At 49.9% G+C, this 17,910-nt stretch overlaps 1 protein-coding gene across 8 annotated transcripts in view; it reads left to right on the top strand.

The window, feature by feature from the left end:
• The window catches only part of NBEAL2 (neurobeachin like 2), a 220,973-nt gene that overhangs the window by 184,360 nt on the left and 18,703 nt on the right, over nucleotides 1-17,910 (top strand). For all 8 annotated transcript variants that reach the window (XM_081834115.1, XM_081834113.1, XM_081834111.1 and 5 more), the window contains 8 exons: nucleotides 652-759; nucleotides 1,469-1,564; nucleotides 2,242-2,366; nucleotides 4,806-4,946; nucleotides 7,007-7,137; nucleotides 8,933-9,042; nucleotides 10,736-10,853; nucleotides 13,191-13,288. In XM_081834115.1, coding sequence (XP_081690241.1) covers nucleotides 652-759; nucleotides 1,469-1,564; nucleotides 2,242-2,366; nucleotides 4,806-4,946; nucleotides 7,007-7,137; nucleotides 8,933-9,042; nucleotides 10,736-10,853; nucleotides 13,191-13,288 — 927 coding nt within the window. The remainder of the gene's footprint in view (nucleotides 1-651; nucleotides 760-1,468; nucleotides 1,565-2,241; nucleotides 2,367-4,805; nucleotides 4,947-7,006; nucleotides 7,138-8,932; nucleotides 9,043-10,735; nucleotides 10,854-13,190; nucleotides 13,289-17,910) is intronic.

Raw genomic sequence — 17,910 nt, 5'->3', positions numbered from 1 at the left:
AAACAACGGGAGCTCCCCCCGTCGCGGGGATTTGAACCACCAACCTTCTGATCGGCAGCTCCTAGGCTCTGTGGTCTAACCTAGTGGAGCACATATTAATTCATTTGCAAATGCACAGCTTCCAAGCACAATTCAAAGTGTTGGTGTTGACCTTTAAAGCCCTAAACGGCCTTGGCCCAGTAGACGTGAAGGAGCGTCTCCACCTCCATTGTTCTGCCCGGAGACTGAGGTCCAGCGCCGAGGGTCTTCTGGCGGTTCCCTCATTGCAAGAAGCCAAGCTACAGGGAACCAGGCAGAGGGCCTTCTTGGTGGTGGCGCCCTCCCTGTGGAACGCCCTCCCATCAGATGTTAAAGCGATAAACAACTACCTGACCTTCAGAAGACATCTTAAGGCAGCCCTGTTCAGGGAAGTTTTTAATGTGTGACATTTTAGTGTATTTTTGGTCTCTGTGGAAGCCGCCCAGAGTGGCTGGGGAAACCCAGCCAGATGGGCGGGGTACAAATGATAAATTATTATTATTATTATTATTATTATTATTATTATTATTATTATTATTATGCTGCAGACTCAGTGCCCTTCTGGGCAAGTCGGTCGCTGGGTCGGCAGCTGATCATAACGTCCTGCTGGTTTTTCTGCCCTCTCTCTCCCAGGTCAGGAACAAGGTTTACTCTTCCATCCTGGGCCTCCGACCACCGAATCAGATCTATTTTGCCAGCCGCTCGCCTCAGGACTTACTGAAAGCCTCGGGCTTGACTCAGGTGCTTAATTTAACATTGTCTTTTCATCACAAACAAATCTGATGTGCACAGACGCTCCTGATCCTTGAGAATGAAGGCAGGTGGTTTGCAAAGTGGGCAGCCTTGCCTGCTGTTTAGGGAAATTTTTTAATGTTTGGTTATTTATTTTCTTTATCTGGAAGTGGGAAGAAGGGAATGGTTGTCAGGAGGAGCGAGCCAGCAGTAAATCACACCGGGCAAGTTTATTAGCAAGATTTTCAGACATGGAGGCGTGTCATCATCAGAGAGAGAGAAAGAAAGAAAGAGAAAGAGAGAGGGGGAGAGAAAGACCGGAAGAATCAAATCAGGAAGACCAAAATTTTAATAAAGAATGGGGAAATTTTATAATTTATCTTAAAAACTGTAAACAGTTAAAATCGTTAGTAGGATTGGAATGTCACTTTGTAGTAATGGAGAATTTTGGATATAATGGCGATTTAAAGATTTGGATTATTATAAAAAATGCAGGAGGAAATGGTTAACAATAGGAGCCACAATAGGGAGGAGGGAAGTCCAGGAGATTCTATGGAATCTTGTTTTATGATGTATGTCGGATTTGTGATTGTAAAACTTCAATTTGAAAAACCAAACAAATAAATTAATTTTTTAAAAAAATATTTACCATTCTGGCCCATCCGTTTTGCCAGATCCTTACAAAATCCACTGTTTTATTTTCACCCTCCTTTTCCAGAAATGGGTTAACAGGGAGATCTCAAACTTTGAATACCTCATGCAGCTTAACACCATCGCAGGCCGCACCTACAACGACCTCTCCCAGTATCCCGTGGTAAGCATCCGAGGGCAAACCTTCGCCCTTGAGCCTCAGGTGCTTCTTAAGATGGTTTCCCCTCCTGCTCCCACCCTCCCTGCAAATGCTGGATCCCTCCATAGCTGTCAAGCGTCCCTTATTTGGCGGGAAAGTCCCTTATCCCAGCGCTGTGTCCCGCTGCTGTCCCTTATTGATGATGTCCCTTAAATTTCCCGGGTTTCAAAGGTAGCAGCTCCTCTCCCTCCCTCCCTCCCTGCCAGTCAGGGAGGAGGGAGGCTCCAACTGTGTTGCTTGGCTGCGTTGCTCACCCAATGAGGAGTCTGAGAACGACTGGGGGGTGGAGCTTGCATGCCTTGTGCCCATCAAATCGGCCGCGTTGCCTGGGGACTCGCCTTTGCTCAGCGCTTCCCAGCGGAGAGGTGACGGTGGTTTTCCTTGCTGCATCCCCTTTGCCGGGTTGCTGCGCTGTGGGAACCACCGCTTGAGGCTTCGTTTGGCTGCTGGCTGGGTTTTCGGCCTTTGGCTCGGAGGGGCTCAGAAGTTGAACATACCTGTGCTCTGAAAATCCCTTATTTTGGCTGCTGATCCCTTATTTTCGAGGCTGCTGGTCCCTTATTTTCAAATCTGTAAGTTGACAGCTATGGATCCCGCAAGCAGGCAAAACCAGAGGCTCTCCTTTCTCTCCTCCCCTCAAGTTCCCGTGGATCCTGCAGGATTACGTCTCGGAGACTCTGGATCTCACCAACCCGGCTGTGTTCCGGGATCTCTCCAAACCCATCGGGGTTGCCAACGAGAGACACGCCAAGGACGTCAAGGAGAAGTGAGTGCAGAGTTTTCTCGTCGGCGTTGCAGCCTTCCGGGGACAGACGCAGCTGGGAAGGCAGGAAGCATCTCAGTGGGAGGAAATGCCAGAGACCCTTGAGACAACATGGGAGTTGTAGTTCAAAGCCACTTGGGAGGGCAAGCGACCACTTTAGGTTTTTGCTTCTCTGCAATCCGTCTCTCCTCCTGACGGTCTCTTTAGCCTTTCCCTTTGCATCAGTTTCTTCCCTCTCCCAGCTCTGCCAACCCTAGCAAATTGCAGGAAGGGCAGAATCATGGCTGGGGGGAAAGAGGGATGGTTTAACTCTTTCCCCCTCGCTACGGTCCATATAAAAAGTGCTTTCATCTCAACATTCAAGATAATAATAATAATACAGTGGTACTTTGGTTCTCAAACTTAATCCGTTCTGGAAGTCCGTTCCAAAACCAAAGCGTTCCAAAACCAAGGCACGCTTTCCCATAGAAAGTAGTGCAAAATGGATTAATCCGTTCCAGACATTTAAAAACAACCCCTAAAACAGAAATTTAACGTGACTTTTACTATCTTAATGAGACAATGGATCCATAAAATGAAAGCAATAAACAATGTACTGCAGTCTCACAATCAATCCATCAGTAGCTGAACGGGGCTCCACACAGTCACAAAAACAAAACAAAAAGAGCCGCAAAAACAAAAACGCAGAATAAATAGCAAAAACAGACTTCAGCGTAATGCTCAAAACAGAGCACGGATGGCACTCAAAACGGAAGTGTAGCGCTCAAAATGGAGCACGTTCGACTTCTGAAAAAAGTTCACAAACTAGAACACTTGCTTCTGGGTTTGTAGTGTTTGGATTCCTAGTTGTTTGAGTACCAAGGCATTTGAAAACCAAGGTACCACAGTAGTGGTAGTAGTAATATCCCACTCACATGGCTGGGTTTCCCCAGCCACTCTGGGCAGCTCCCAACAGAACATTAAAAACACGGTAATGATCAAACATTAAAAACTTCCCTAAACAGGGCTGCCTTAAGATGTCTTTTGAAAGTCAGATAGTTGTTTATTTGCTTGATATCTGATGGGAGGGCGTTCCACAGGGCAGGCACCACCACAGAGAAGGCCCTCTGCCTGGTTCCCTGTAACCTCACTTCTCACAGGGAGGGAACCGCCAAAAGGCCCTCGGCGCTGGACCTCAGTGTCCGGGCAGAACGATGGGGGTGGAGACGCTCCTTCAGGTCTACAGGACCGAGGCCGTTTAGGGCTTTCAAGGTCAGCACCAGCACTTTGAATTCTGCTCGGAAACATACTGGGAGCCAATGTAGGTCTTTCAGGACTGGGGTTATATGGTTTCGGACAGGGGATTAGGAATGGGGAGCTGCCCAGTAGGGAGAATATCTCAAAGCAGAAAAGCAGTGGCCAAGTCATGCTAAATCGCATGCGCCATTTTGGAACCACCATTGGCGAAAATGCTTCTTGGTGTGTTTGTGGCAAGGGAGTTATTGCCTTGCTTTCGTTCTGTTTTACATTTTGTGTCCCCGTGTTTGTACCTTTACGATGTGAACCGTCCCATGACCTTTGGATGAAGCAGTATACATTTGTTGTTGCTGGTCCTGAATGGGGTAACTGTGCCCCTGAAGGACCAGGTGCGCAGCCTGGGAGTCATTCTGGACTCACAGCTGTCCATGGAGGCGCAGGTCAGTTCTGTGTCCAGGGCAGCTGTTTATCAGCTCCATCTGGTACACAGGCTGAGACCCTACCTGCCCGCGGACTGTCTCGCCAGAGTGGTGCATGCTCTAGTTATCTCCTGCTTGGACTACTGCAATGCGCTCTCTGTGGGGCTACCTTTGAAGGTGACCCAGAAACTACAACTAATCCAGCAGCTAGACTGGTGACTTGGGGCGTCCGCTGAGACCATATAACACCGGTCTTGAAAGACCTACATTGGCTCCCAGTACGTTTCCAAGCACAATTCAAAGTGTTGGTGCTGACCTTGAAAACCCTAAACGGCCTCGGCCCAGTATACCTGAAGGAGCGTCTCCATCCCCATTGTTCTGCCCAGACACTGAGGTCCAGTGCCAAGGGCCTTCTGGCGGTTCCCTCATTGCGAGAAGCAAAGCTACAGGGAACCAGGCAGAGGGCCTTCTCGGTGGTGGCGCCCGCCCTGTGGAACGCCCTCCCATCAGATGTCAAAGCGATAAGCAACTACCTGACATTCAGAAGACATCTTAAGGCAGCCCTGTTTAGGGAAGTTTCTAATGCGTGACATTTTAGTGTATTTTTGATCTTTGTGGAAGCTGCCCAGAGTGGCTGGGGAAACCCAGCCAGATGGGCAGGGTACAAATAATAAACTGTTGTTGTTGTTGATGTTGTTGTTGTTGTTGTTGTTGTTCTGTCTGCCATCTGGGAGTCACTGCACAGACTTGAGTTCTTCTCTTTCCGGCTTTGCCATTCTGCCCGCAGGTACGAGAGCTTTGAGGATCCCACGGGCATGATTGACAAGTTCCACTACGGAACCCACTACTCAAACGCGGCCGGCGTCATGCACTACCTGATCCGCACGGAGCCTTTCACTACTCTGCATATCCAGCTGCAAAGCGGGAGGTGAGTGAGAGCAAGCCAGCGGTGGAAAAGAAGACTTCTCCCTTTCTGCTCCTTCAGTAAACACACACAGACATGATGGCTGAGGCTACCTTATCCTTTGCTCATTTCCCTTCTCGTCATATGGGCACTTAGCGTCATGGAATTCTACTCAATGTTGATCCAGAGCAGAACTCCGATATAGGGTATTTCTTGTTGTTGTTTAGTCGTGTCCGACTCTTCGTGACCCCCTGGACCAGAGCACGCCAGGCACTCCTGTCTTCCACTGCCTCCCACAGTTTGTTCGTATCTTCGAGAACACTGTCCAACCATCTCGTCCTCTGTCGTCCCCTTCTCCTTGTGCCCTCCATCTTTCCCAACATCAGGGTCTTTTCCAGGGAGTCTTCTCTTCTCATGAGGTGGCCAAAGTACTGGAGCCTCAGCTTCAGGATCTGTCCTTCCAGTGAGCACTCAGGGCTGATTTCCTTCAGAATGGAGAGGTCTGATCTTCTTGCAGTCCATGGGACTCTCAAGAGTCTCCTCCAGCACCAGAATTCAAAAGCATCCATTCTTCGGCGATCAGCCTTCTTGATGGTCCAGCTCTCACTTCCATACATCACTACTGGGAAAACCATAGCTTTTACTATACGGACCTTTGTTGGCAAGGTGATGTCTCTGCTTTTTAAGATGCTGTCTAGGTTTGTCATTGCTTTTCTCCCAAGAAGCAGGCGTATTTCAATTTTGTGGCTGCTGTCACCATCTGCAGTGATCATGGAGCCCAAGAAAGTAAAATCTCTCACTGCCTCCATTTCTTCCCCTTGACGTATAGTTAGCAGAGTAAAAACTTAAACATGTTGCAGGATCCCCCCAAAATAGACCAGAGGCAATTAATACTTCATCCAGCAGAGCTTTAGTGCTACTGAAGGCAAATGAGGATAACGGTCACAAATCCAATACATTTAGGGTTGTCCCTGTCCATAGGAAATCCAGTTGCAGCACATTTAACTTAAACTTAAAATAACTTATAATAAGTCTAGACCTTAGCACTAAGCATACTATGTACAGAACACCACACCAGAAGGAAAAGAGAGAGAAAGAGAAAGTGTAACCTCGCCTTACTTTTATAGTCAGCATGACCTTGACTGAAAGATAACAGAATCAGTTTAAGGCAGCTGTACAGTGGTACCTAGGGACACGGGTGGTGCTGTGGGTTAAACCACAGAGCCTAGGACTTGCTGATCTGAAGGCTGGCGGTTCGAATCCCCGCAATGGGGTGAGCTCCCGTTGCTCGGTCCCAGCTCCTGCTAACCTAGCAGTTCGAAAGCACATCAAAGTGCAAGTAGATAAATAGGTACCACTCTGGCGGGAAGGTAAATGGCGTTTCCGTGCGCTGCTCTGGTTCGCCAGAAGTGGCTTAGTCATCCTGGCCACATGACCCGGAAGCTGTACACTGGCTCCCTCGGCCAATAAAGCGAGATGAGCGCCGCAAACCCAGAGTCAATCACGACTGGACCTAATGGTCAGGGGTCCCTTTACCCTTTACCTTTACAGTGGTACCTTGGGTTACAGACGCTTCAGGTTACAGACGCTTCAGGTTACAGACTCCGCTAACCCAGAAATAGTACCTCGGGTTAAGAACTATGCTTCAGGATGAGAACAGAAATTGCGCCCTAAAATGCTAAATGCTAAAATGGTACCTCAGGTTAAGAACAGTTTCAGGTTAAGAACAGATCTCCAGAATGAGTTAAGTTCTTAACCCGAGGTACCACTGTACTCAGCTTCTCTGAAGGTATAACCCAAACATCATGAACCTTCTGCTTCTTTCACACAGAGAAGCTTCCAGAGCTCTCTTGAATTAAGTAGAATAGGAAAGATCTCTACACATCAGATCAATAACTTTCTGCACTAGGAAATGCAAACTGACGCTTAGGGCATTACTGCATAGGAACCAGGAATGTGTGTCTCTGCCCATTTTGACAAGGCGGTGGTGGCCGCCGACTTGGGACGGCTTTAGCGGAGAGGATCGGACAAATTCCAACCCTGCAGTTTTGCGGTTCAATCTCCTCTCGGTCTTACACCGGCAGGTTTGACTGCTCCGACCGCCAGTTTCACTCTGTCCCCGCTGCCTGGCAAGCCCGCATGGAAAACCCCGTGGACGTGAAGGAGCTGATCCCGGAATTCTTCTACTTTACGGACTTCCTGGAGAACCAAAACAGTAAGCGTTCCTCTCCTGGGCTGGTTCAGATTCCTAGGTCTTCTGGGCTGCCGGTTCTGCTGGCTGACAGGGACCAGGCAGATTCCGCAGAGGAATTCACCTGCAGGAAATACTGTATTTTTCGCCCTATAGGGCACACCGGCCCATAGGGTGCACCTAGGTTTTTTTTGGGGGGGGGGGAATAAAGAAAAAATATATATTTCCCCCCCCAGGCTTCCCCAGCCACCAGAACAGGCTGCTTTCCGCGAGCCCAGGGAGCCCGGCGGGAAGTCGCGCCGGGCTCCCAAGGCTTGCAGAGAGCTGCCCAAAGCCCGGGGTGCGCTCCGCAGCGCTCCCCCGGTTTTGGGCTGCAGGCTGCTGTCTGCGAGCCTTGGGAGCCCGGCGGGAACTCCTGCCGGGCTCCCAAGGCTTGCGGATAGCTTCCTGAAGCCTGGAGAGCGAGAGGGGTCGGTGCACATTTGCCCCATAGGACGCACACACACTTCCCCTTCATTTTTGGAGGGGAAAAAGTGCGGCCTATAGGGCGAAAAATATGGTAAGTCGCCATTTTCTTGCGGCCAAGTATTTGGAGAGGCCTTGTATCCAAAGATGGAGTCAGAAGATCCCAAGTTCAGTCCCTGTAATAGCCAAGCAGGGCCGGGTCAGGCCTCTCTTATCCTCAATTTAACGTTGGGATCTGGCTGGGAAAGCTGCAAAATGGGTCTTTTCAGAGTTTGCCCAAGGGGAGAGAGAAGGATACTCCTTGCCCTGAAGGTGGTGAGGATGCTTCAAAAGCGCCCATCCCTGCCTTGCTCTGCAAATCTGGCCTACCGTATTTTTCGCTCCCTAAGACGCACCTGACCATAAGACATACCTAGTTTTTAGAGGGGGAATGCAAGGAAAAAAGAATTCTTTAAAGGGAGCACTGAGCAGAGCCTGTATGCATTCCAGGCTCTGCTCAGAGCTCCCTTTCACGGGCCGTGTGGAGCGTGTGTGCGGCGCTTGCAAACTTTTCCCCGAGGAGGGAGAAGGGTGGCGGGCCCCCAAGAGCCACACACACGCTTCGCACGGCTCTTTAAAGGGAGCGCGACTCTTGCTGGCTTTTGCGGGAGGTGGGGTAAGGGACTGAGGGGCTGCCCTCTGTCCCTTCCCCCACCTCCCGCAAAAGCCAGCAAGAGCCACACACTCTTTAAAGGGAGCGCGGCTCTTGGGGGCTTTTCTGGGAGATGGGGAAAGGGACAGAGCGCGCAGGATAGCTCCACCTGCCTAGGGCTAAGCAAGAAGCCAGGACAGCAAGCAGGATCACAGCACAGCTGTCCTGGCTTATAGGATAGCTGCGTGCAGCCTCTCCCCGGCAGCGCTCCCTTTAAAGAGTGCGTGGAGCGTGGAGAAGGGCAACCCTTCTCCCTCCTCGGGGAAAAGCCCCCAAGAGCCACACACACACTCCAGGCAGCTCTTTAAAGGGAGCGCTGAGCAGAGCCTCCCGCCTGCAGTCGCTCCATAAGACGCACACACATTCCCCCTTACTTTTAGGAGGGGGAAAGTGTGTCTTATAGAGCGAAAAACACGGTATATCTTCACCCTTAAGTGGGTAAACAGAGATCAAGGGGAGATGTCAGGGACCTCCAGTAAGATGTGTAACTTCGTAGTAACGAGTCCCATAGGTTGATCATGCCGAGTGTGAGTTGCTGGTCCTCGACTCTGGAAATCGGAAGTGTGGTTTGCAAAAGGGGAGCTAAGGTGGGGTTTTTTGAGGGGGAGGAGAAAGCTGGTTTTGGCTGCCTGCTGCATTCTCCCACATTTTCCCTCCCTGCAGGCTTTGACCTAGGCTCCCTGCAGATGTCGAATGAGAAAGTGGGCGACGTCGTCCTTCCCAAATGGGCCAAATCCCCAGAAGATTTTATCCACAAGCACCGTAAAGCCCTGGTAAGAGGAGCAATGCGCCACATTGCACAGGCAGGCAGGGCAATGGAGAGAAAGGAAGATTTTATTGCTATAAAAAACACTTAAAAGGTAAAGGGACCCCTGACCATTAGGTCCAGTCGTGACCGACTCTGGGGTTGCGCGCTCATCTCGCTCTATAGACCGAGGGAGCCGGCGTTTGTCCGCAGACAGCTTCCGGGTCATGTGGCCAGCATGACTAAGCCACTTCTGGCGAACCAGAGCAGCGCATGGAAACGCCCTTTACCTTCCCGCCGGAGCGGTACCTATTTATCTACTTGCACTTGACGTGCTTTCGAACTGCTAGGTTGGCAGGAGCAGGGACTGAGCAACGGGAGCTCACCCCGTCGCGGGGATTCGAACCGCCGATCTTCTGATCGGCAAGTCCTAGGCTCTGTGGTTTAACCCACAGCGCCACCCACGTCCATTATTATAAATAATAATAATACCCTCCTTTTCCTTTAGTTTCAACTAAGCCCAAATGCTTTAATTGCTGAGGGCAATTTCTGAAAGTCGAGGGCTGTTCTGTATCTTCTTTTTTTTCTGAGGCCATTTCATTCTGGCTGTAGTTAGGGAAATCAAGTACGCTACGTGCCCTTTTCCAAACAGTGAGCGACACGCTTTTATTAAATTCCTTCTTTTCAGTCTCATATAGAGGACACCTTGGAGTCTTAGCGATGTGCAAATCCATTTTAAAATTTAAAAATATGCTGAAACTGGTCAGAATAACCTGACTTGGGGGGGTGGGCTGCTTTTTCCCTCGTGAAGCAGGTCTACCTGCATTGGGATTTGCAAAACAAACAAACAAGAAGTAGTAGTAGTAGTAGTAGTAGTAATAATAATAATAATAATAATAATAATAATAATAATATAATTAATAAATAATAATAATAATAATAATAATAATAATAATAATAATAATAATAAAAAAAAATTTTTATTTATATCCCTTCCTCCCCAGCCAAAGCCGGGCTCATAGGAGCTAACAACAATAAAAGTAACACAGCATTCTAAAATCAATTCATTTTAAAATCAATTCAAAATCAAATTAATGGCAACCAAAAAAGATGCAGAAAGTTTAAATAAATATAATAATAAATAAATTCTTATTTATACCCCGCCCTTCCTGGTTTAAAAACCGGGCTCAGGGCGGCTAACAGCAAATATAAAACATTGATTAAAATGCGACTTAAAAACAGCATGAAATACAACATAAAATGCAGCATCAATATCAATAAAATTCAAAAATTCACGGGTCATTGGGGGGGGGGGGAATTGTTTACTTGCCGTGTCTCTGCATTTCAGTTACGGTGGTACCTTGGTTTTCAAACAGAATGCGTTCCAGGAGTCCGTTCGACTCCCAGGACCGTTCAAAAACCAAAGCGCAGCTTCCAATTGGCTGCAGGAGCGTTCCTCAGCAGCCAATCAGAAGCCATGCCGGATGTCTGGCTTCTGGAAATCATTCAAAAGCCAGAACGCTCACTTCCGTGTTTCAATCATTCGGGAGCCGATTTGTTCAGGAGTCAAGGCGTTCGGCTGCCAAGGTACGGCGGTATTTGTCTCTGAGCAGATTGCGCCCCAGGGAAAGCGGTGGTGGTCTTTTTTAATGGTTGGGTGGCGTGCAAACTGTCCTGTGCTGTGCTTCGATCTCATCATCATCCCCTTGTGTCTGTGGCAGGAGTCGGAGTATGTGTCTGCCCACCTCCACGAGTGGATTGACTTGATCTTTGGGTACAAACAGCAGGGCCCAGCCGCTGTGGAAGCGCTGAACGTCTTCTATTACTGCACGTATGAAGGTAAGGTGAGACCTCATTGCATCCATTTGATGATCTGCAATTTGATGATCTCCTTCTACAGTGGTGCCCCGCAAGACGAACGCCTCGGAAGACGGAAAACCCGCTAGACGAAAGGGTTTTCCGTTTTGGAGGCACTTCGCAAAACGAATTTCCCTATGGGCTTGCTTCGCAAGACGAAAACGTCTTGCGAGTCTTGCGATTTTTTCTACATGGTGCCTAGGGAACAATTTGTGCCTTAATATCAGCAAGACAAAGGAGATGGCGTTGGACTTTCGGAGGAAGAGAGGAGAACTAGGCCCGCTGTACATCGGGGAGGGCTGTGTGGAGAGAGTCTCTTCCTTTAAATTCCTAGGAGTTTATCTCAGTGAAGCCCTTACTTGGAAAATAAATACAACCCAGGTGGTTAAGAAAGCCCAACAGAGACTCCATCTCCTCAGAGTATTGCAGAAGAACGATGTCAATCAACATCTGATTATCTCCTTCTACCGGTCCACAATGGAAAGTGTCCTTTCCTACTGCATCACGGTGTGGGACGCTGGTTTGACATCATCTGATAGGAAGTGCCTACAGAGGGTGGTGAATACAGCACAAGATATTATGGGCTGTCCTGTGAATCCACTGGATGAAACAATTTAAGAACGTTGCCTCAGGAGAGTGAGGAAAATTCTCAGGGATGAGTCACACCCTGGCCGGCACTTTCTTGATCTCCTGCCCTGGGGCAGAAGATATAGAAGCAGGATTAGTCGCACCAACAGGGTAAAGAACAGCTTCTATCCCTGGGCTGTTAGGCTGCTGAATGAAAAGATAACAACAGAGCAACTGACTTTCGGGTTTGGTGTGTGTGTGTCAGTAAACGAGGGGAATTAAGACTAAGAGAGCTGAGTGGCGGGTGCTCGTGTAATCTCACTGTATACAAGTTGTACAAGTGACAATAAAGTATTTCAATTTTATTTCAATCTGTTGCGTCAGGTTGGGCTAGAAGACCTCAGGGGTCTTTTCTAACTCTGTGATTCTGTGGGTACATATCGGGGTAGTACCTTGGGTGGGAGACACATTGTGCTCCTTCAAGGGTTGTCTGTCTCACCTGTGGCTCCTAGACGCTGTCTGCATGCAACAGCAGCCCAGGAAACGGCTTTGACAGGCCGGCTAAACCAGGTGAGGGGAGCAGATGGGGCTCAAACCCTCAGTGAGTTGGGAATTTTCCCTAAATGCAAAAAAGGCAGTGGCAGATGGAGTTGATGAGACCAAGCGTGGGTCCAATAGTCAATGCACTCTATGTGGGGCAACCACATAGAGGAAGAACTTCCTGGCAGTAAGAGCTGTTCGACAGTGGAATTTGCTGCCAAGGAGTGTGGTGGAGTCTCCTTCTTGGGAGGTCTTTAAGCAGAGGCTTGACAACCATATGTCAGGAGTGCTCTGATGGTGTTTCCTGCTTGGCAGGGGGTTGGACTCGATGGCCCTTGGGGTCTCTTCCAACTCTATGATTCTATGATTCTATGATTCTATGAACCTTTGAAGGTGACTCGGAAACTACAACTAATCCAGAATGCAGCAGCAAGACTGGTGATTGGGAGCGGCCGCCAAGACCACATAACACCAGTCCTGAAAGACCCACACTGGCTCCCAGTATGTTTCCGAGCACAATTCAAAGTGTTGGTGCCGACCTTTAGAGCCCTAAATGGCCCAGTATACCTGAAGGGGCGTCTCCACCCCCATCGTTCTGCCCGGACATTGAGGTCCAGCACTGAGGGCCTTCTGGCAGTTCCCTCCCTGCGAGAAGCGAGGTTACAGGGAACCAGGCAGAGGGCCTTCTTGGTAGTGGCACCCGCCCTGTGGAACGCCGTTCCATCAGATGTCAAGGAAATAAACAACTACCTGACTTTTAGAAGACATCTGAAGGCAGCCCTGTTTAGGGAAGTTTTTAACGTTTGAAGTTCTATTCTCTTTTTAGTGTTCTGTTGGGAGCCGCCCAGAGTGGCTGGGGAAACCCAGCCAGGTGAGCAGGGTATAGATAATAAAAATAATAATTATTATTATTATTATTATTATTATTATTATTATTATTATATTTATTAAAGAAGGCAGTTTTTGCATGGTCTGCAGAGGGAAGTGAGGGGCAGATGGGCTGGGAAGGGAGCCCATCCAGGAGACGAAAAACTCTGACCCTAAACCTTCTGCCTTGTGGGATTTCTTCGGGAGAAGGAAACGGTCAGGATCCAACCCTACTCCAGTGCGGAGTGCAGTCCCTAACTGCTGCATCTTGCGGGCCACAGGTCCCCCAGTCCTGATTTACACCGCACTTCGTATGTCCCTCATGCCACCCGAAATCTATTTCAGGGGCGGTTGACCTGGATGCCATCGCCGACGAGACCCAAAGGAAGGCTCTGGAGGGCATCATCAGTAACTTTGGGCAGACCCCCTGCCAGCTGCTGAAGGTAGGAGGAGCCGTCAAGGTGTCTTGCGGATTTTTGCCCAGAAGGCAACGGGGGGGGGGGCGACACACACCTGACCTGTAGGCAGGCGGCCATTTTGCAAGGCCCAGGTGGAAGATGGCAGAAGGCGGGCAATGCCCTGGTTTGCATTTCTCTGCTTCTCTTTCTCGTTGAAAATAGGGTCTATTTTTAAATTTCACATACGGCTTACAGCTTCTGTTTCAGATTTATTTCATTGTGTGTATATCCCACATTTTTAAGTAGCTCAAGGCGGTGTACACAGTGGTCCCCCCCCCTCCCCATTTTCACCCCACAACAACCCTGCAAAGTAGGTTAGGCTGAGAAGCCGTGACGGGCCCAAGGTCACCCAGTGCGCTTCGTGGCTGAGGGAGGATTCGAACCCAGCTCTCTCACAGGTCCTAACCTGACACTGACAGCAGCACCGTACCCAATTTGCAACAGCAGAATGGGGGGGGGGAGTGTTGGTGGTTTAATGCGCCATTGACGCCTTTTAATAATAATATACAGTGATACCTCAGGTTAAGAACTTAATTCGTTCTTGAGGTCCGTTCTTAAGCTGAAACCGTCCTTAACCTGATGTACCACTTTAGCTAATAGGGCCTCCCGCTGCCGCTGCACCACAGTGCATTAGGTCCAGTTGTGGCCGACTCTGGGGTTGCGGCACTCATCTCGCTTTATTGGCCAAGGGAGCTGGCGTACAGCTTCCAGGTCATGTGGCCAGCAGGACTAAGACACTTCTGGCAAACCAGAGCAGCGCACGAAAGCGCCATTTACCTTCCCACCGGAGCGGTACCTATTTATCTTGTGATGGGATAATGAGCTGCTTGTGCGTAAAAGCTTGATCCCTCTGGGGTTTGGCTGGTCATCCAAACCGATGCACTAACGGAGCCCCCAAAGCATGACTCCGTCAGTCGCTGGTAGAATCTGACAGTGGGCGTCTACGGAATCTACGCCAACATAAAAGCTGTTTGACAGACATGCGCTTTCGTGACTCTCTGCGTGACAGTTTCCGGCGAAGGGTGGGCGTTCCCAACGGGGGTCCCGTTACCTCTCCACTACTCTCACTGGAAGCATCCCAGAGCCTCCCCTCCACTGTGACTCCTGCACTCCCCCTGCTGGTTCCCTCTTCTGCTGCAGATTCTCTCCTATTCTCCTGGAGCCTGTCCACCACCTGTCTCTCCGATGGCAGTTCCCTGACATCCACCTCCCCCCCAGGGCCCCCTTCACCCCCTCCCGCCTCCTCTCCCACTGGCGGTGAGGGCGGAAAGCCCCTGAAGGAACTCTCCTCGTCGTCCGAGGATTCTAACACTTCCAGCCACGGCGTACCGTCTCTCTCCCCGTCTTCCTCTTCTTCGTCGGAGTCGGCTTCTTCACCCACCCCTGACTCTGGGAACCCTTCAAACTCCCCTTCCTCATCGGTGGTCCCAAAGTGTTCCCTTCTAAATCGAGCCACGGGTTGCGGTTTTCTAGGGAAACGCTGATGAAATGTTTCTATTAAAACCTCGTCATTGACTACCTCTGCTGGTACCCAAGTGTTTTCCGACTCTGCTTCCCCCTCCCATTCTACCAGATATTCCACCTGATTCCCCTTCCACCTGGAATCAATGATTCCTGCCACGTTCATGTCGCGCTCTCTCTCTTCTATCACGGGCGTTTGGGTGGCCTCTCTCTCACGCTCCCCCCACTCACGTCCCTCTCGGTACGGCGACAGTAATGACCTGTGAAATACTGGGTGTAATTTCATGTGACTGGGCAGCCTGAGTTTGAATGCCACTGGGTTGACCTGCTGTGTGACCTCAAAGGGTCCCAATCTTTTGGGCCTCAATTTCTTACTCCCGCCCTTGAACGGTAGCCCTTGGGTGGACAACCACACCCGGTCCCCCACCCTTATAGTTTCACCCTCCCTCCTATTTCTGTCTGCTTGCTTCTTATATTCTTCCTTGGCTTTCTCTAAGTTAAGTTGAAGCTGACGGTGGATCGCCTCCATCTCTTCAAAAAAATATTCCGCCGCCGGCACGCTCCACCTCTCCCCTCCCTCTCCTGGGAATGCCCGGGGGTGACACCCATAATTTGCCAGGAAGGGACTCATCCCTGTGGACACGTTCTCCGCGTTGTTGTAGGCAAATTCTGCTAGAGGTAACTTATCCACCCAATCATTTTCTCTGTCTTTTACATAACACCTCAGGTATTGTTGTAAAACCCCATTTGCCCTTTCCGCTTGCCCATTGGTTTCTGGGTGCCGGGCAGTTGAGAAATTGAGTTCTACGTGCAGTAAGCTCATAAGTTTCCTCCAGAACCTGGAAGTAAATTGTTTCCCTCTGTCGCTCAAAACCCTCAAGGGGGCGCCATGCAACTTAAAAATATGTTCTACAAACAACTTGGCGGTTTCCTCCGCTGTGACTGCATGTGAACAGGCTATAAAATGACACATCTTGGTTAATTGATCTACCACCACCATGACAGCTGTTTTGCCTTTGGATTTTGGAAGGTCCGTCATAAAATCTATGGATACTGCCTCCCATGGCCTTTCGGGCGTGGGTAAGGGTTGTAATAGCCCCGCTGGCGCCACCCTCTCTCCTTTCGCTCGCTGGCACCTGTCGCAACCCCTGACATATTCCTGTACGTCCTCCCTCACCTTGGGCCACCAAAACTCCCTGGTAACCAACCACATGGTTTTGTGCTGTCCAAAATGTCCCGCTGTGGGGCTGTCATGCAACTGCTTGAGTACTCTGCCCCTCAGTTCCCCGTCGGGTATGTACAGTGCCCCTTTGTAATACAACGCCCCGTTCTTTTCTTCGAACCCCCCTGTGTTCTCCTCTGTCCTCCGGAGCTCTCTGAGTTTCTCTTGGGCGTATTCATCGTTCTCCGTACCCTCTATCAGTTCCCTCTGCCCCACCAATGCCGCCCCACACACCCAGCGGTCTTCAGGGATTACATGCCTTGCCTCAGGCGCTCCCTCCCCCTCTAAGTACTCAGGTTTCCTGGAAAGAGCGTCCGCCCTCACGTTCTCGGAGCCGGGTACGTAACGAATCTCAAAGTGGAATTTGGAGAACTCCTGGGCCCATCTCACTTGTCTCTGGTTCAGCACTCGGGCTGTTCTCCAGTATTCCAGATTTTTGTGGTCAGTTCGGACTTGAACCTTGTGCTGCGCCCCAATCAGTAAGTGCCGCCATTTCCGGAATGCTTCATGAATGGCGAGCAGTTCTCGGTCGTACACTGTGTAGTTCCTCTCGGATTTGTTCAACTTCCGCGAGAAGAATGCACACGGTCTCCATTCAGACGTATCTTTTCCCGGCTGGAGAAGAACGGCCCCCACCGCTCGGTCTGACGCGTCAGTCTCCACTCTCATTGGTTGTTGTAGATCCACGTGCAAAAGTTGCTCTTCCGACGCAAACGCCTGCTTTAAGCGTTCGAACGCCCTCTGCGCTTCTCCCGTCCAAACAAATTTCTTTTTGCTACTAAGACAATCCGTGATGGGCGCTGTTAAATGGGCAAAGTTTTTGATGAACTTCCTATAGAAGTTTCCGAAGCCCAGGAACCTTTGCACGTCCTTCTTGGTCTTTGGTGTTTTCCATTCCAGTACCGCTTGAACCTTGCTGGGATCCATGGCCAATCCCTTGTCAGACAACCGGTACCCCAGGAATTCCACCTCCTTGGTATGAAACTGACACTTCTCCAGTTTCACCCACAGCCGGTTTTCTCGCAGCTTGCTCAGTACCTCTCTTACATCTCGCACATGCTGCTCCTCGTTGTCTGAGTACACCAGGACGTCATCTAAGAACGCTACGCAGTTCTTGTAGAGCAGTGGCCCCAGGACGTGATTCATGAATGATTGAAAACAGGCGGAGCCCGCTTGTAATCCGAAAGGCATAACCAAGTACTCAAAGGCCCCCAAGGGGGTGAACATAGTGGTCTTCCACTCATCCCCCTTTCTCACACGTATCAAGTTATATGCCCCCCTAAGGTCCAGCTTGGTAAAAATTTTCCCTTTTCTCACCCGTGTTAGAATGTCATCAATTCTGGGCATAGGGAAAGTCACTGGTTCTGACACTGCATTTAGGGCCCTGAAATCACATACAAGCCTGGGCTTGCCCGTGTTTTTTTTGTCCACAAAGAACACTGGGCTGCCCCCCACCGCTCGTGACTCTCTGATGAAACCTCGCTTGAGATTCTTGTCAATGAACTCCCTTAACTCCTGCATCTCACTGTCTGACATTGCATACAGCTTGCCCACTGGCAATTGTGCTCCTGGGAGTAAGGTAATTTGACAATCAAAGGGTCTGTGCGGGGGCAGCTTATCTGCTTCTTTTTCGCTGAATACGTCAATCAAGTCAGCGTATTGTGGTGGCACCCTCCCCTTGTCCATCATTTCCATCCCTGCTAGAGTGGCCCTGGCGCCTGCCTGAGCCTCTCCCTCCTTGCAGTGTTCTAGGCAATGTGCTGATCCAAAGGAAACCACTCTCTGATGCCAGCCTACTAGCGGATCGTGTAGCGCCAGCCAGCTCATACCCAAGATAATAGGAGCTCCTCCCAAGGTGGCTACGTTAAACGCTATCAGTTCGGTGTGTCGTGCCACCCTCATTATCATTGGTACAGTCTGTTGG

The sequence above is a fragment of the Podarcis erhardii genome (genome assembly GCF_964252035.2).
Source record: "Podarcis erhardii genome assembly, chromosome: 12".
Lineage (NCBI taxonomy): Eukaryota > Metazoa > Chordata > Lepidosauria > Squamata > Lacertidae > Podarcis > Podarcis erhardii.
The sequence above is the reverse complement of the archived record's forward strand: the minus strand, read 5'-3'. Positions and strand labels throughout refer to the sequence as shown.